Below are 19897 nucleotides of genomic sequence, written 5' to 3' on the forward strand. Positions count from 1 at the left end.
AATAGTTATCTTTTTTCTTGTTTTTTAATAAGTGATAAATCCCACCATATTGTGTGTGTGTGTGTGTGATAAGAAATATTTCCAACAACATGAAACCCCATAATTCCACAAATATTTTTTCCTGTAGCATTCTTGTTTTGGTAGACATGATCGAGATTGGGACTGCTTTTCCCCCCGATGACGGCCTAAATTATTACTACAAAATGTATTTTATTTTTTTCGGGGTAAAAGTTTAGGGGCAGACGTAATAATTCAAATGTTTTAGTCAGGGAAAACGTGTCAACATTAAAGATGTCGTAATTAGCGGGGGACAATACTGTCACTGACTTCTGGATCTACATGACTGAGTATCCCGGGCCTCCACCTCCTTCAGGCACTGTCCACTCTATGTTTTGCTTCGGATCTTTGATATCACAAGCCTGAATGTCAAAGCAGTGTATTAAATCATGTAGGATACAAAGGTTTTAATAATATTTGATATATTAAGATAAAACCTAAATGGAGACCAATAATAATAATAAAAAAAAGGTTTAAAACCTAGCAGATCTCATCTCAGTCTGCAGTTAGTATCGCAAGTCGCAACAGAGGTTATAGAATATAGACTTCAATTTAGCTAAGCCACAAACGTTAATACCAAAGCAATTTCTCTTCTTTTTTAATAGCAACTCCTATTAATATTCATGAATGGAAGACATTCAAAAGAAATACAAAATGACGCAGATACTCCACGAAAGAAATTTCAAGCCTGAAAGTTTGGGTATAGCATTGTTTAAGAAGCAAATTATTGTATCCTAAATTCCTAATGGTACTTTTGGTTCCAAAAAAGGTACTAATATGCTGCGGCTCTAATTTTCTCAATTATGTAACCATATGAGGTTCTTCACCACCAAAATAAATAAATAAATAACCATGAGAGACTGACATGATTAATGTCCAAAACAAATGAAAGACTAGTTCAAAAATATACTAAAATTTCGTACATGCATAACTTCACCGCGGAATTTTAAAACGCCAAATCAGAAGAAATAAGATAAGCAAATATACTAAATTTACTTATTACATTTTCCTGCTTCTACTCTTACAGCTCGTGTGCATGTTTAACCACTAAATTCAAACAATCCTCCAATTTGGTCGGAAAATTTTACCTTGCAATGTAAGCAGTTTTGTGCATTAATCTGCAACTTCAGCTGATTCTGCTCATCTGCAACATACCTACATAGAGAAAGGTAGATAGAAAATATGATGGAATGATTCAAAAACTGAAAATCCATTCAGAAACCAATCTGTAGTAAATGGGCATTACTCATATACTCGTGCAGGACAATATCGTGACTCAGGAGCGGCAAACACTGGTAAATTTACAAGTTCAGGAATCTTTGGGTCCCTCAAACGAAGGTGAGGAGGTTGATCGTGCTCATGATTTGTGTTGCTCCTGAAAATAAACTAAACATAAATGCCTATAAAACAAGGAAATGAGCAGCAAATTATGTTTGTTGACTACTAAATCAATAATTTCCATCATTATTTATCAAAGCCCTAAAACTTTTGCATGAAAGAAAGAGAGAAGCTGACACAAACTATTACTACATAAATAAATCAGCGAACATTTGTTTTACTTTTCATTCACAATAAATCCACATAAAATGAAGTGCATCTAATATAACTAGATGTGGTTCTTACACAATGAAATTTCCCATATAACATATCGTGTTTACCCTAACTTTAATTGGATAACATTCTTCTAATAGATGATGTCATTCTACATCTTACCCTCAAGAGAGGCCCCTTGTCAAGCCAATTCTTAAATGGGCAGTAGGTTAGCATTTTTCTTATGATAACTAAATTAAGATGACTCTTAAAAGCTATCACTTTCTTATCTGTGCAGGATGGGAAGGAGAAATAGAAACGGTATTATTTTTATAAGAGAAATAGAAACAGTATTATATAGGATTATTTGGGGAAAAAATATAAGTTGGCCGTTACCTACAAAATTAGGATATTAAGTGTATCCGGCTATATAAAGGAAATACTAGGATCTCAATTTGAGTCCTCTCCTCTTTATCTCTAACTTTCCTCTACACCCCTCTCAATGCTCTCTCTCTCCATAATTTTCTTCTAATCACGTATTGCTTTGGTACAAGATCAGAAATACAACCATGCAACGTTATATCTATTTTAGAACCTAACTTTGAGATTTCATTCCGATTAAAAATGATTGCTTGTCTCAACTCTAAACAGTAAGCAACAGGAAGAAATTAAAGTTCCAAAACCTGTGCAGAGAGGTAGATACATCAAAGGACAAGACACCATCAGCCTTTGGATAGTGAATTGGAGAATGCAACTGTGCAGCCTGCATAAATGTCAAAAGAATCAAAAGTATTAGATGACATGCTATGGCTATATATTTTTTTATTCCAGAACAAACAAGAAAAACACATCAAATAGGCAAAGCTCACTAATCTCTCTGCATATTCAATAAAGAAAGGCTTCTAAGTATCCTTCAGGCTGGAAGTAAAAAAGACCACTTTATACAATGTAAGAGGTAACAGCAAAAAAGTATCTTTGAAAATTATGGCATTCCTCTCCAACCATAGGCAATAAATAATAGCATACATTGCACGCTACCAAAGAACCTTTCCTCTTTATTCCATCCAAAATACGGGACCACGGGAATCTTACTCCAACTATCTAATTAATTTTTTTTTTTCCTAGTCAGTCATACTCGCATTCAACATGTGACCTAAAGAGGTTGGAAGACTAACATCGAGTGGAATAGGCAATGTACCTGTTGATTATTTTCATTCCTCCTCCCTCCTTGATCCTTTTTTTTTTTTTTTTCTTGGTTTAATTTATTCTCCTATTTTCATTATCATTTAATGTAATACATTTATACGCTTTAAAATATTATGCTGACCTCGCTGTTGATTTTAGGTATCAGTATAATCAATTAGTTTTTCTAGATTAGATACTCAGTAACATAAAACAACCAAAAGTTTCAATGAAGGCCCTAAACCGAGGATGGAAGCACATTGCACGAGAGCTATTTACCCAAGTATAGGTGGCCATCAGCCAAAATTTTGATGTGGTGAAACAAGATGAAAACAAAATGCTCAACAAAATATTAGATGCAAATAAATACATTAATCACAATTCACGAGGATAAACAGAACACAAGAGCCTGCTGGTGCTGATGAACATTGGGAAAATATCAAGCATAATCTAAGTATGTATTAATAATCACAAATTGTATTATAATCATTTTCCCACTAAACAAAAGTAAAACTACCGTTTTTTTAAATAAAAAAATTTCATTCACATACTTAATTCCTTGAACATTGTTTCTTACATTTGTTGCTTCATGATCAGGTTTACCATGCTTCAATGTAAATGAATGCCTCCCCTTGAGTATGTAACTGATAGGACAACACAATAGTAGGTGAAGTTTCAAGACAAGAAAGGTAGTACAGGAAAGACTAGTCTCCTGTGTTGAAGTGATGAAGACAGAAACTATAAGAAAAATTAGATCTTACTGTTCCAGACCACTTAAGGCCAGTCCTGGAATAAGCCCGTACTCAAAGGCCTACAGTAAAAAATGTCGATAAGGTCAATATGGCATAATAATTTGACAAGCTAAAATATACCCTATTTTTCGGTGCCAACAAATGAATTAGGACAACTAAACTAAGGGGGATAATTGTAATTATGCATGGATCTTTCTATTATAATTTGGGTAAGAAATACTAAGGATTTTCTACAGTTATTTTACGTTGTTTTCAAGTATTTATGATAAATATAAATCCCCAATAAGCTACTAAATGATGTAGGAGAGTATTTTAAGAGGGCATTTCACTAGTCTTAATAACCCTATAAAAAGGCCTACTAAGTGGAGAAAGAAAGTAGAACTCCTCCCATATAAGATATAATTAGTTTCAAGAATTTTCCCTTATTTTTGGAGAATTCCAATCACCAACCTAGTGGGATTCTAGATCATGTGATAGAACGATATATAGCAATTAATATCATGCTTTTGTCCCACATGCAAAAATTCTAATGTAATTTGTCAGACCCAGCTGCTCATATGTTTAACAAAAAAATAAGCAAAGATCTATAATTATTTCATCCAGCAAGACAATGGTGATTTGAGTTTTGAACTAGTTGTTCCACATAGATGATTGCAACCTAACATTTATAACACTCTGAAATCAAACCTCCAAAGATTAGTGTGTCACCACATTATTCCTCCAAAGATTTTTTTACCAAACAAGTCCCTCAAAAATCTATAACAGCATATTCGTCCTTAGAGGACTGGAATGGTGACACAAAACTGTTTTGTATCTTTGGGTGACTAATTTGGAGACAAAAAATCTTTGACAGACTGATGTGGAGACACCATAATCTATGGAGGACCAATTTAGGAGTTGACTTTATAATTTATTCAAAAGTTAGCAAATTGATAGATAGCTATCTAAGATGAGATGGTCTATCAGTTCAAGGTTTCAAAATGATAGAATAAATCACCAGAAAATGAAAATATTAGGATTATGCTTCAGACAGGAAGAGAGGTAGAGGCAAAAAAATCAGAAACAAAAAATGGCAATGAATTGCTTCACTAACTGGTCGATAGTTTCGAGCTTTATATAGTTCTTCCCAAACCCATGAATTCCTCAAAGCATCCCAATACATATCCATATCCAGACCTTCATTAAGCACACTAAATGTAACTTCAGCTGCCAGCATTCCTACAAAAAGAAGCATTTGATGTATGTAAAAGTAACTATGAAATATTGTTATTTGCATATCACACGGAACCATTGACAACTGACATGATCCAATTTGTGGTTGATTAATAAAGAATTGGTGGGTGACTAAACAAATGTAAGAATCGAACTGGCTCAATAGAATTGTAAATTCTTTAAAGTAACAGATCAATATTTTAGATCCACGTCCAATGCTAAATGTCTTGAAAAAGAGACTATTTATATTAATATGATAGTTTGGATGTTTGTAATTTGAAACTCCTTCGACCAAAACTACGAAAATTAACTTCAGTAAAAAATAGTAATTACTAATTAGCATTAGCAATATGCTGAAAAATCAAGCCAGTGAAATATAGTAAGCCACTACCTGATTTCATTGCTGTGTGAGTTCCCTTTATCTTAGGCACATTTAAGAAGCCAGCTGAACATCCAATAAGTGCTCCTCCAGGAAAAACTGGATATGGGATAGACTGAAATTCAACTTGCATCACATTTGCATTTGTATAATGTGTAATAAGTTAAAGAAATAATAAATTGCAGCAAGTAACAGGCATTTGAACAACTAATAGGATAACAAAGAATGAATCTAGCCACCCTTCGAAAACTTGCTCTTCAAGGATGCGAGATACCTCCATCAACAACAAAGAAAACAACCAAGTCTTACATGGTTCACCGAATCGATTAGCAGACATGTTGCCCAGTCTATGAAGATAAACATTTCAAAAAAGCTGTGTTGGGCACAATGCGACACTTCAAAAGTACTTGGACTGATGGACACTAATTTTTGTTGTGTCGTAATGTTCATGTCCGTGTTAGTGTCTTTGCTTCTTAGTCCATGAATCTTTCAATCTTAAGTTCTTAGAGACCCACCAAATACCGTGAAACTTTATATAAGAAATCTTAAGAGTTAGAAGAGTATCTGTTTGGCACACTTTCATTATTGCTGATACACCCATAACACAACACCTCATGAGGTTGGCAATGTGTGGGACATTTTCCCATTGACCGCGCATAAGAAAAGGAACCCATTATTATAAATTACCTGAAAACCACCTTCGTTTAAAGTGCGAGCTCCATACTGGATAACTGTTCCACCTTCCAGAAATGGTTTGATTGCAGGATGCTGCTTAAGTTTCTGGGAACCAAGAGAGAAGACACAAGGGAGAGTGAAGGAAGGAGCAAAAAAGGTATTTAACAAGATTAGGGATCAGGAATTTAAAAAAAAAGATATATAGATAAATAAATTTTTTTTTGTTTAGCAGTTCTGAAAACACTTTCCCTTCCTTTTTCGGTTTTCACATTCAAAAAATATGAAGCAAGATAAAGATCATGTAACATGTATTTGACAACAAAAAAATTTAAATATATATTTTAAGCAAACTACAAGAAAAAGAAAATTACCTGGAATTCCTCATAAGGACTCATGAAAGGGTTCTGATAGTTCAAAGCAACCACAAAGCCTATAGATATCTGTCAAAATGGTAAATGGAGTTCTTGACATGAAGAATATATTGTCAGCTAAAATGAATCAAAAAACTAGCTGGAAAAGTTAAACTTGTATAGTTCATTCAAAGTCTTCCAAAATAGTTGCATGTGACTAGTTCATAACTTGGTAAATGATGATTTCTGGTCAGAACAGAAAATCATGTAGAAATGAGAAATATGACTTCATCAAATTGAAAATCCTCGTTCCATTGTTATTTTATCCATTTTCTATGAATGAGCAACCATCAAGCTGTGAGACTCAACTCAAGTATAACAATGTACAGCTGAATGGATTAAAACATAAGAAAATCAGCAAGGTTAATTTTGTACTACGTGCGTATTTTTGTGGGGTTTATTTCAGATATGAACAGAATAATGCTGGCTGACAATGATCATGATATGGGGTAGCAGTCTGTCTTACAAATTCGTCTGCCAACTGCAACTATACTATTGTAAAATTTCCAAGATAACTGTTAGAATATTTACGGATAAGACTGAATCCAATCATATATAATCATATCTAATATTCTAATACTCCCCCTCAAGCTGGTGCGTATATATTATGAGCACCAAGCTTGTTACAAATGTATTCAACCCGAGGACCTCTAAGAGCTTTAGTGAAAACATCCGCTAGTTGATTAGACGAGTTGACAAAAGCTGTCTTGATTTCTCCTGACTGAATCTTTTCCCGAATGAAGTGACAATCAATCTCTATATGTTTGGTCCTCTCATGAAAAACAGGATTAGAGGATATATGTAGCGCAGCTTGATTATCACAGATGAGTGTCATGGTTTGTTTCTGTTCACAAAGATGAAGCTCCTGAATCAACTGCTTTAACCAGATCAACTCACAGGTAGTATTTGCCATTGCACGATACTCAGCTTCTGCACTAGATCGAGAAACAACAGGTTGTTTCTTGCTTTTCCATGAGATTAAGTTTCCTCCGAAGAAGACACAATAACCAGAAGTAGAGCATCTGTCCGAGGGTGATCCTGCCCAATCGACATCTGAGTAACCACAAATTTCTGTATTTCCCTGATCCGAATACAACAAACCTTTTCCTGGTGCTCCTTTGATGTATCGGAGGATCCTCACAGCAGCATCCCAATGTGAATCACAAGGGGAATCAAGGAACTGACTAGCCGTACTAACAGCGAAAGAAATATCTGGCCTAGTCACAGTAAGATAATTGAGCTTCCCAATCAGCCTTCGATAACGTTCAGGATCAGATAACGGCTCCCCCTGTCTGGGCAATAACTTAACATTAGGATCCATGGGTGTATCAACTGGTTTACACCCCAACATACCAGTCTCTTCTAAGATATCCAAGGCATACTTCCTTTGACAGATAGAAATGCCCTGTCTAGATTGCGCCACCTCAATTCCCAAGAAGTAACGCAGCTTCCCAAGGTCCTTTGTTTGAAATGCACTGAATAAATGTTGTTTTAACTGACGGATTCCGTCTTGATCACTTCCGGTGAGGATGATGTCATCAACATAGACTAACAAATAGATGCACTTGTTAGGAGATGTAATCCTATAGAATACAGAATGGTCAACTTTACTGCGAATTAGGCCAAACGTCTGTACAGCAGAACTGAAGCGACTGAACCATGCTCGAGGAGACTGCTTGAGACCATATAAGGATTTTCAAAGACGACATACCTTCCCAGACTCCCTCTGAGCAACAAAACCAAGTGGTTGCTCCATGTAAACTTCTTCTTGTAAATCACCATGAAGAAAGGCATTTTTGATGTCAAGTTGAAGGAGTGGCCAGTGACGAACAGCAGCAAGGGCAAGAAATAGGCGGACGGACGCCATCTTAGCGACTGGAGAGAATGTATCGCTATAATCAAGGCCAAAGATTTGAGTAAAACCCTTGGCAACTAGGCGTGCCTTGAGACGATCAACATGGCCATCAGGTCCAACTTTCACAGTAAACACCCAGCGACAACCAACTATAGACTTCTCTGGAGGAGCAGAAACAAGGTCCCAAGTGCCATTGGTATGAAGTGCGGTCATCTCATCAAGCATCGCTTGGCGCAATCCTGGATGGGAAAGTGCTTCACCTGTGGTCTTAGAAATAGAAACAGAAGAAAGACTAGAAACAAAGGTGAAATGAGGAGAAGAAAGGCGATCATAGCTCAAGAAGGTATAAAGAGGATAAGGGTTACGAGTAGTACGTGTATCTTTTCTTTGAGCAATGGGAAGAGCCTCTGGTGAAGGATTCGGAGGGGAAGAATCAATTGCAGGGGGCAATGAGTCAGCAGGGGTCAAGTCGACTGGAGGTACTGTCTTACGACGCTGATAAGTGAGAAGTGGACGGTCCTCAGGTACTGGAGCAATAGGTGATTGCTTATCTGGAGTAGAAGCACCTGCATCTGGCAAAGACAAGTCAAAAAAAGGAACAGGAAGAACATGATCAACCTGTGACAATGGAGATGGGATAGAATTAAAGGATTGTTGATCAAGAAAGGTGACATCAACGGAAACTAAGTAACGCTTGAGATCAGGAGAGAAACAACGATAACCCTTTTGAAGACGAGAATAATCAAGAAAAATGCATTTAAAGGCTTTGGATGTTAACTTATCCTTACCAGGAGTGAGATCATGAACAAAACAGGTACAACCAAAAACATGTGGGGATAGAGGAAAGAGAGGAACATTTGGAAACAATAAGTTATGAGGAATATCATTATTAAGCACAGATGAAGGCATGCGGTTGATGAGAAAGCAAGAAGCAAGGACTGCATCAGCCCAGAAGTGAAGAGGAACATGCATGTGAATAAGAAGAGTCCTGGCAATCTCAATGAGATGTCTATTCTTACGTTCAGCTACTCCATTTTGTTGTGGAGTGTGAGGACAAGTGGTTTGGTGTAAAGTACCCTGTGTGGTTAAGAAATGAGAAAAGTCAACAGAAACATATTCCTTAGTATTATCACTACGTAAAATACGAATAAAAGCACCAAATTGAGTATGAATTTTAGCAGAAAACTTTTGATAAATAGAAAACAACTCAGAATGGTTTTTCATTAAATAAATCCAAGTACAACGGGAGAAATCATCAATAAAGGTAACAAAATACCGAAAACCTAAAATAGACACACTACGACTAGGACCCCAAACATCTGAATGAATAATTGAAAAAGGAGCATCAGCTCGTTTATTGACTCGATTAGCAAAGGAGGAGCGTATGTGCTTTCCTTGCTGACATGACTGACAATCTAAAGTTTGAAGACCGGATAAAAGAGGAACCATCTTCTGCAATTTCGCAAGACTAGGATGCCCGAGACGACTGTGGATGAGTTGTGGAGTGAGAGAACAAGCAACTGAAGGACTCGGCACATCAAGGTAGAATAGACCCCGTGACTCACGGCCCACTCCAATCATCTTCCCCGTACCCGGGTCCTGCACAGAAACAAAATGGTTTGAGAATGTGACAATACAATTAAGAGAATTGATCAATTTACTAACAGATATTAAATTATAAGGGATGTGAGGGATGTAATAGACAGATGTCAAGGTCAATGAGGAGGTTGGACAGATTTGTCCAATCCCATGAACGGAGGGCCTTAGTTCCATCAGCAAGAGTAAACGAGGGTAAATTATCAGAATATGTAAGGGAAGAAAAGAGTTCCTTATTACCACAGAGGTGATCAGTAGCACCTGAGTCAAATATCCAAGGACCAAGTGATGCAGAATGAGAAACACAAGCAACAGGATTACCAGTTTCTGAAGTAGAGGCCTGAGATTGAGGAGAGGACTTCCTGAGAAGGGCCTGGAATGCTGCATATTCTTCAGAGGAGAGAGAGACTGTACCATTTGAAGCAGTATCCGATTGAGCTATATTAGCAGCAAAAGAAGGTCGCATGTGAGGATACTTTGTGTAGCAGCGTTCCTCATAATGACCAAGTTGCTGACAGTAATGACAACGAGGTCGCTGACCACGTCCTCCTGGACCTCCTGGGCCTCTACCACGACCACGTCCACCTCCAATATTCCCGCGAAAATCAGTACGGGAAACTAGAGCAGTAGAATCAACAGCAGAAGACGATGCAGGAGCAGATTTCTTATTCAAATTCAGAAGACACTGATACGTCATGGATAGATCAGGCTCCCCACTAGTCAAGATAGTATCACGGACATTATCATATTCTTCGGGAAGGCCAGAAAGTGTGGCAACCATAAAGAGACATTCCACCTGTTTCAGATATGCTGTAGCATCAGTAGGGTAAGGCAGCATATCCAAATATGCCTGCATCAAAGAGCGACTCTTGCCAATATATGTCTCCATCTGAATGTCAGATGATTTGCTCAATTCCATAAACTGAGAGATGATGAAATAGAGCTGCTGAACATCATTAATGTAGCCTCACCCAATAGCTTAAGCTTTTGGGTTGAATTGGTTCTTTAGATGGTATCAGAGCCTCGTGTCCAGGGTTCGATCCTCGCCGCCCCCCGCTTTCTTTCAAGTGGAATTTCTTTGTTCGCACAGGTAGGTGGGCCTGTGCATTGTCCACCCTTCTAGCCCAGTGGGCTCTTGTGTGAGGGGGCGTGTTGAGATATATAAAACCATTAATGTAGCTTCACCCAATAGCTTAAGCTTTTAGGTTGAATTGGTTCTTTAAAATAACAAATCTCCAGAATTGAAAGCCAGCTGAAAAATATATGCAGTCACACATTTACCTTTTTCGGTTTTTCCTCAAATTTTGTTTTGGGTGGAAGACAAGAAAGATCAATATTGGCAATTGCAATTAACAATACACATATGTAGAGCCAGCCCATAAAGATTTAAAACAGTGATTGATAAAACTATAAAAAATATAATAAAAGATGATCTCTTAATCAGTTCGACTCAAATTCCAAAATAAATGGTTTTTGTAAAGTTGCATAAGTCCAATTCAAAATGCATTAAAATTTGAATACATGATAAATGAGAGAGAAAAAGAAAAGAGGGGGGGGGGGGGGGGGGGGGAGAGCAATCTTACCTGTTTATCTTTCATGTGATACAGAAAAGATCCTCCATATGTTTTATGATCCAAGGGCCATCCCAACGTATGGAATACTGCACCAGGTTGATGCTTTTCCTCATCAATTTCCCAAACCTAAAGGTATAAGGTTACAGAATCTAAGTGATGGTGGCAAAAAAAATTTAACACTTGCAGATTTTCATGAAAAATAAAGATGACAAAAAAAATGACTTCGAAAATTTCTTTAAAAAATAAGTGAAGTAAATGATTGAAATAGCGCCGCTTTAGCGCGCTATACCGCTTCAGTTGCGTGTTGCGGCACCCAACCGCTATTTTCGCACCGCGACGCGACGGTTTCCGGTAGCGGTCAGTAGCGGCCGGTTGCGGCGGTGGCGGACGGAAGCTCTTGCGGCGCTACTGCGCCGCTACAGGGAATTGAAGAGAAGTTACAGACATTCAGGGAGAAAAAGAAATGTAAAACGCACGGGTGGCAGCATTTTGTAAATTTGAGTATCATTTAAGGGTTTAATAGGAAAAGGCCAGAATAAGTGAGGGGTAAAATAGATATTTTAGTTGAAAAGCCAGCGATTTTTTTGGGTAATGTTATCACCTTCCTTTTTCTTTATTGATTTTGCTGCCAGCTTTTGGGTAATGTGTCCGTTGCAGTGCTTGGTTTGACAAAATTTAAGAATGCTACTAAATACATAATTAAAAAAAAGAAATAATGCGAAGAAGTCAAGAGAAAAAGCTGTAGGTGATGCTGCAGGCTGCAGCTATTATTCAGATTCTTGGAAACTGAGTTTTGACAGCTCCTTCTCCTAGTTCATTGCATCATTACCCCTATTCTCCTCTTTCCTATTTTTATTTAAAATCATAATAACAATAATTTCAAGTCCCATTATTTTTCTATCCACCAATTCACATTTTAATCAAATATATTTATTTTTAATAATCAAGATTTATATTATATACTTTAAATAAATTATAATTTTTGCATGATCTTATAATGTAATATAAAAATAATTTGTTACCATTATATATATATAATATAAAATTTATATTTTATATTAAAATAGAAAATTATAAAATTATTATTGTTGATTTATTCATTAATATTTAGAATTTCTCTCACATAAAATAAATCATATTAAATAATATATGAGATAATTGATCTTTTGAAGTAATAAGAATGACCTTAAAAAAATGTGTTTGGCTGTATTGTTATTAATTTAGTTACTTTATGTTCCTTGAATCTTTCTTTTGAATGTGTAGTATTATATTTTCCATTCCTCATCTCCTCCTATTTTGGGTGATTTCTTTTCTTATAGAAGTTATATAATATTTATATATGTGGTATAATTTATTATAAGTAAATATGGACTTCACAGTGGCGGCTTTACCGCTACCCGCTATACCGCTATAGCGTTTTGGGGGTCGGCCGCCTACTGACCGCTACCCGCTATTTAAAACTATAAGTAATGATACCTCTTTGATTCCTAAAGCATATGTCTGATGTTCTGCACCTCCCTTCTCTCTCAGGTTGTACTTTTTCATTATTTTCTGTAGGGAACAGAGGAATTGGGATTGGAGACCTTGCTATTAAAACAATAATTGACAGGAAAAACTTGAATCTATATCAATCCTACAATTTAATTTTCAAACCTCTGATAATGATCCTCGACATCCCTCAGCCAGAAGTGTTATGCGACCTGCAGGTGATTTGATATTTACATAGTTAACAAATAAGCCTCAGAAAGATCTAAATAACTATATGCAAAGACATAAATAGATCTAATTACAAATATATGTATGGCACACATAGCATATAAGGGAAACCATCGAAATCACATGTCCAGAGTGAGCAAAGCAATCTGCAAATTGCATTAGACTTTGTTTCAAAGAATATCATGCCATAGAAATGACAAAGGCTTAACAATGACTGTGTCCAATACTTGTTTCTATCAACAACTAAACAAGTTCAGGCAGGTCATGACCCGTGTCTGTAAAAGTTTATAAGATATAATATTCACAAATTCTTGGACAACAAACTGCTGATCCAAATCATAGTAAAGTTACTGGAGCAACTGCACAAGCATTAAAAAAAGGGAAACAGTTTTGCTCCAAGTACTGAGTCAAAGCACAGAAACATATGTATTACAATACAGAAACAAACATGTAAAATGAAACCTTTGACCTCGACGCCTCGCTGAAAATTCTCCTTCTTCGAACCATCTTTTGAAATTCCCATGTCATTGGTTCCAATACCAATAACTTTGTTGTTTGCATCATACAATATCTGGCCAGGAAAAACAAGGGTAAACAACAACAAATGTGGAGAAGTAAAATCCAAGCAAATGCAGAAATACCTCACTAGCTGCAAATCCTGGGTATATTTCTACTCCTAACTCTTCGGCTTTGGCTCCCATCCAACGTACTAACTGACTTAGACTGTATCAGATGGTCCAAAATAAGAAGCTTCTTCAAAGTGGAAAAAACTAAATATGTGCACAAAGACAATGCAAAACTAAACACAATGAATTGAACAAGCATCTAATTAACGGAGAAAAAGTATCTTTCAATCTAAATTTTTAAATCAATTAACAAGGAGGGAAAGTCTGAAGCTGCTTCTTTGTGACCGAAAGGACATGGTTCAAATCAGGATACAACCTCTTTGGCAGAAAAATACAAGGATTTCTCTCGCAAGTCTGGGGTTTAGTGGAGAATGGTTTTGTAACAAGAAAAAGATTAGAAAGCAAGACTGTCACAGAACATTCTTCATGTCATCAAAACCAGATCACAGATTGTATTTCAGATATAGTCTCCATGTAAAAGTTTAATTTGCAACCTTATGCCTAGACTAGTACAACGTTGCTCCAGGAATATGGATTTCTACCGACACAGACCAAATGTTCGATATAAATTATCTTTTTCCGGAGAGTAAAACACCATTACGCTTGAAACCAAGTTATCAAATACAGCAACTTTCGAAGAAAAAAAAAAAAAAACAGTTTCAGAAGAGGAGACTTAGCAGTCATGTAATAATCAAAACTGCACATCTAAGAAACTCAAGGTCCAACAGATAAGGGCAAACAAATAATGCACCAGAAAGCATAAGGCGATCAGGTAAAACTAATGCCCTCTAGCCGTATAAAATGAATGTATGGTGTTGTTATAGAAACCTTATTACATAGTTGCCTTTGTTGTTAAAAGGACATGGAAGTGAAATTGCACGATCCTTGGTGAGAAACCAAAACTTATCAGAAGAGACAGGGGTGGTGATCGGAGCCTGCAAATAAAAACGAACCTCAAAGCGAATTACGAATTAAAAGTACTCGAAGCTAGTTTGTTACTGAATTTGACATAGAAAACAAACAAAACGCACCTCTTGCTGCTTCCACTGTGGGAGAAGCTCATCCAGTGCTCGGGGTTCAAAAACGTTTCCAGAAAGAATGTGAGCACCTAACCATTACAATAACAACAACAACAACAACAACACAGAAACTTGCAAAGATCAAGGGAGCTTTTATATCAAAAAACTAACCGAAAGAGAATTGGAAGTTAGTTCACGTACCAACTTCAGCACCTTTCTCGAGGACACACACAGACAAATCAGAGTTTTTTTCCCGGCACATTTGCTTTAACCGTATCGCCGCCGATAAGCCGGCGGGTCCTGCTCCGACGATAACGACGTCGTATTCGATGGAGTCCCTCTCCGGTGCGGTACAGAAACTCCGAAAGTTCGGAACCCTAGAATTGGAAAATGAGAAAGCATTTCGGGAATGCGAATATAAGTGGCGAGAAAAGGAATAATAAGCATTGGAGTTCGATTTGGATGATGAAGTGCGAGTCGGAACAACAAGAAGAGTGCTGCTTAATTTGGATTTCGATTTAGACAATATATACCGAAACTTGAGCATCATGCAGATATTGATTCACGACTATGAATTCTGATTAATTGAACTTGGTCATTCCAATTTCGAAGACTTATATAATATAACAGTAATTAGGAAGAATACGTAACTCGTTGCCTCTGACGTGTTGAGTTCATCTGCAATCTATAAGTTTATCACTTCTTAACGCAGTTTATCACTTCACGACGCAGTTGTAAACTTGATTTTCATTTTTATCCTGAATATTTTTTTTTTCTAAAAAACAATTTATTCTTAAACTTAAAAAATATCGCTATGTATGTAAAGTGTATTGGATGCCCAGGAGAACTATTTTGGGGTCAGTGCTGAAATCCAATGACGATTCCCAAGCCATGAAGTGGGTACCACGAAGAAATTAGTCTCATCTTGTGAGCTGAAGATCCCTTGAATTTACTCAAAAAAAAAAAAAAAAATGTATAGGCATGGAAATCTTCAAAGTCCATGTCGTTAATTATCAAAATATATAATTTTCCTTATTTTTTTATTAAATTCATTAATTACTTAATTAATCCGATCAAGTCAGATATGATTATAAGAAGAGTTTGTTTTTTTGCAGTAAGTCTAATACGACGTTATTTTGGGACGAAAATCATAGTGTTTTTATAATTTTAATTTATTTCAGAGTTATAATAGTCTTTATATTTATAATTTTTTAATATTTCAATATTAAAACGATGTCGTTTTGAAAATAAATGCAGATAACTTATATACAGTATAGAAACATTTTTCGGTGATAATTTTCAACATAATTTGCTGATATGATATTAATACAAACGAAAAATTCATATTCAAGTCAACTTGTTTTAAATTTGTGTCTTGTTCGTATGGACAAATAATGACACAAAAAAATTATGTTGTGTGTCGTGTCAATTCATGAATTTGAAATTGATCAATTTTAATTTTTCTTACAAGTTATTTGTGTCGTGTTGTAAATAGATTATTTAAATCTTATCGTGTCAACTAGTAAAACACTTTTATGTTGATAGGTTATTTGAATTATATTTGTCGTGTCATATCAACTCGTAAATTAAAGAAGTCGTGTTCGTATCAAAAAATTTAAGGGTGCATATTTTCTTATGTTGTAGGATAGTAGGAGAGAGAAAAAGTAGAGATAAGTTAAATGTGGGTCCCACATTTTAAATTAAAAAAGAAAAGAAAAATTAATTGGCACGGAAAACGAATTTGTGTAGGAAAAAGTTCTTATCTCATGTAGAAGGAGATAATGATTTCCCAAAATTTAAATCAATTTTAAATTTGTGTCAGTGTATTCGTTGTTATGTCAGGTGTGAATCAAATTGTCGCCCGAATTTTAGAAGGACGGCAACTTAGCATAAATGTATATTTACGATTCCAACTCAAAACCGCCGGTTAAACTCAAATAAACCCTTGTTAATTGATCAGATACTTGTTGGTTTAATTATCAATATATTATTTACACGGAGAGTTGAGACACAGATTATGCAATTCCACTATTTAATTTAACCAAAGGCAAATCCTAGTCCAAAATACGGTAGCAATACCAGTAGAGTACATGATAGACTGAGAAAAGAGAAATAATGCATAAAGTAAGGTAATATATATAATTAAGGGTAAGTTAAGGTGGCAATGTGATTATGAGCTACAGTTCCAATCCAAAGCTTTCCTTTTACCTCTTTGACTTCGCTGACGAGCTTCATGACCTGGCCTTGTCGATCTTCAAGAACTTCCAAAATGTGTCCCTCGTCGTCAAGAAGTGAAATCACAGTGTACATTCTCATCCCCATAACTCTAGCCAACAAGCTCATCCTAATGGGTAAACGGAAGTAAATATTCCTCAACCATGGATTATGACTAAGAACCTCTTGTGCCGCAGTGCGACAACAATCTATTGCTACCCAAAATTGGCCTTTTTCATTTATTCTTACGTTGTCAGGAAACCCTGGAAGGTCAGCTACAAGTTCCACACTTCCACTACTTGGACCTTCTACCCAAAGCTTCCTTAGCCTGTCATTAAGGAATTCATGTGTCACATTACATAAACACTTAGGAACAAAAATTTTGTACATATATAGTGACCTGCAATTGGTGGTTTCAGTGAAGAGGAGGAAGGATTGGTCTTTAGAAAATTGCACTCCGTTAGGAAAAGCAAGGCCATCCAAGACAACATGGGTTGTTTTAGTTGGAGGATCATATCTTAGGAGCCTACCAGTAGCTTCACCTTCCAATAATATAAAAAAGTGCGCACTGCAAAACAAGTATTATATATCATTTATGTACTGAAACATTAGGTATTAATGTTTATTATATTTTAGAAGATAATTTAATCTCATACACACATATAAAACTGTATGAGGAGGCTCATATGGAATCATGTGAAGAGAATAGAGAAAAAAAAATATATGGGTCCCACACGAGCAAATATATAGTGGGCCGTCCACAAAGAAAGGGGGGGGAGAGAGGAGAGAGAGTAAGAAGAAAGAGAGAGAAAAAGATCAGGAAATTAATTTTCGTCCTACATATTTTTATGTATATGTAGAAGATACAATTATTTCCTCCAACATAAAAACCACTAATCCCGAAATATTATATAAGTTATATATAGGAGATATTTTTCATATATTGCATGCGATAATTTATCACATGCAACATATAAAAAGATGGGTGAAACTCATTAAAGAAAAGAGAGAAAATAATAGGTCTCATTTACTTTTTTATGTGTTGCATAAGATAAAATTGTCTCGTGTAATATGAAAACAATATTCCCTTGTATATATATAGGAAAAAATATTTCTACAGCCAACTTTAAATAAGGTTACCTACAGTTACCCAAAATCTACGTCGTTTTGATTAATGAAGGGTGTTTTTGTAATTTTAGGTGAATTAATGAAGGGTGTTTCAATAAAATGATTATGATAAAAAATAAACAAAATTACAAAAACACCATTTATTAATTCACCTAAAATTACACAAAGACCCTCCATTAATCAAAACGACGTAGTTTTTTTGGTAACTGTATATAACCTTATATAAAGTGGCTGTATAAATTTTTATCTCATATATATATATATATATAAGACAAAATTGCAGTATATAGACACCTACACTCTGTTGTATCGTTTGCTGGTGTCTGTGAAGAAGATGGATCCATTCTTATAAATGTCAAGGTCATTTGCGAAGAGAATGGGCCTTCCTTCAACATGGGTTGCCAATGATGTAGCAAGTCCTCCATTTGGTCCAACCACAAGAAGGCCATAGTATGCATCTGCTATGTATAAATCTCCATTCTCTTTGTCAAATCTCAGGCCAAGTGGACGCCCACATGTTTTCTCATGCTTCCATTGCTTGGCAGTGGTAGAATCATTGCCCCTCAAGCAAAGCTTCTCCGTCCTTTTAATTAATTTAGACACAAAAAAATATATATAAATATGCCAAATCTCATTAGCATGAATAGATATAGAATAATAACATTTAGGAACATGTAAAGCATGTGAATTTGGGTCAAAGTAAAAAAAGTAGAAAAGTAAGTTTTGTGGTGATATATAGTCACCAATTGGATGTGACAAATGCAAATGTTTCCCAACCAAGTTCCTCCCCCATCCATCTAACAATGCGACCATCGGCTAAACCAGTGTAAGGGCCACGACCCATGTTATCAAATTCCAATGACTCTGGTCCGAACACTTGATTCTTGAATTCTGATTTACCATAAAGTCCTAGTTTGCTAATGTTGTCCCTAGGCCAACTCTTTATGACTTGATGATAAGGTGCAATGTCATGCTTCACGGGTCTGAATTCATGGTCTGCCACTGGACCCAAATGAAAAGGGTCCATCATGACAAAACCCAAAACCAGAACAAGAGCAAGAATAAAAGGGTGTTGGAAAAAGGTTTCATCTTTTAGTATGTTTCTCTTCTCCATACATGGAACGTTATATGGGTTTGAAGTGAATTGAGATATTATTGAAGCAGAGAAAGCGAGAGGTCAGGTAGAACTAGAAGTACTTAGCTTGGTAGAGTTTCATATTTGAAAGGGTTTGAGAGTTGAAAACTTGAAAGCATGCGTTGCTCATGACAGCGTTTAAGGTTGGGAGTAGGTTGTCTATTGTTATGCATGTTGATCGCATTCTGTGACTTTCGTTGGAAAACGACATTTGCTTGCTGAAAGTCTTGTGATTTTTTATTCTTCAAGTGTCATCTGTGCTGACTCGTGAAAACACAAATTAGCATACCCGTCAGGATTTTTGTTTTTTTGAGCAAAATTCAGTGACGAATGTTATGATTCTTCCTTCATACAAAAGTTTGTTTTTTTCTGTAAGAGGTGGACTTGGAAACTTGTTTTGCGTTGGGTTCATCACAGAATTATACACAGGACAGGAGAGTGCTAATCTAAGGACACAAAGCAAAGGGAGCAGATTCGGTCATATCTGTATAGAATCATCGCTGATGTATAATGGATAGATGAATAACGTAGCTACATGTATTTGAGCAAGTGAAATTTGAGCCTTATCTAAGAATACTTGTCCTTATCCTGATATGCATAACAATATTTATAATATCTTGAAGAATACTAACTTCAATTCCAAACTAATATTATTGCATATTATTTGTGCTTCACTTCAGGAATTTTGTCCTTTTTCTCAACCTCCTCTAGTTTAAATGTCACATCCCCATAAATTATTTTCTGAATACAATTATAAGACTATTGAAGAAGTAATATATTACACTTTTTTTGTCTCCGGTTAAGTGAACACTCAAGAAAAGCTTGGCTACCTACAAG

The 19897-nt window shown here is 35.9% G+C and overlaps 2 protein-coding genes across 6 annotated transcripts; both read right to left on the bottom strand.

Annotated features, from left to right (window-relative positions):
- Window positions 1-87: 87 nt before the first annotated feature.
- LOC133290645 (electron transfer flavoprotein-ubiquinone oxidoreductase, mitochondrial) lies at window positions 88-15286 on the bottom strand. Of its 5 annotated transcripts, XM_061488764.1 has the most exons (19): window positions 15235-15286; window positions 14785-14960; window positions 14596-14672; window positions 14393-14499; window positions 13580-13661; window positions 13401-13509; window positions 12876-12922; window positions 12699-12773; window positions 11232-11348; window positions 6159-6227; window positions 5800-5892; window positions 5125-5227; window positions 4615-4739; window positions 3531-3580; window positions 3347-3413; window positions 2271-2350; window positions 1304-1432; window positions 1146-1212; window positions 88-419 (listed from the first exon to the last, which is right to left on the bottom strand). In XM_061488764.1, the coding sequence occupies exons 2-19, from the start codon at window positions 14843-14845 to the stop codon at window positions 336-338; spliced, it is 1542 nt and encodes a 513-aa protein (XP_061344748.1). In that variant the 5' UTR covers window positions 14846-14960; window positions 15235-15286; the 3' UTR covers window positions 88-335. The 5 variants fall into 5 exon arrangements, 4 of the variants coding, with proteins under 4 accessions (XP_061344748.1, XP_061344746.1, XP_061344743.1 ...); XM_061488762.1 differs by lacking the exon at window positions 15235-15286 and having other exon boundaries at window positions 14785-15214; XM_061488759.1 differs by lacking the exon at window positions 15235-15286 and having other exon boundaries at window positions 5800-5943; window positions 14785-15214.
- Window positions 15287-16725: 1439 nt separating this feature from the next.
- LOC133290649 (protein STRICTOSIDINE SYNTHASE-LIKE 13) lies at window positions 16726-19039 on the bottom strand. Its single transcript, XM_061488769.1, has 4 exons — window positions 18669-19039; window positions 18224-18508; window positions 17198-17365; window positions 16726-17125 (listed from the first exon to the last, which is right to left on the bottom strand). The coding sequence occupies exons 1-4, from the start codon at window positions 19037-19039 to the stop codon at window positions 16726-16728; spliced, it is 1224 nt and encodes a 407-aa protein (XP_061344753.1).
- Between the last annotated feature and the right edge of the window lie 858 nt (window positions 19040-19897).

The sequence above is a fragment of the Gastrolobium bilobum genome, unplaced genomic scaffold (genome assembly GCF_033153095.1).
Source record: "Gastrolobium bilobum isolate Gb01-03AN ecotype WA unplaced genomic scaffold, APGP_CSIRO_Gbil_v1 utg20523, whole genome shotgun sequence".
Classification (NCBI taxonomy): domain Eukaryota; kingdom Viridiplantae; phylum Streptophyta; class Magnoliopsida; order Fabales; family Fabaceae; genus Gastrolobium; species Gastrolobium bilobum.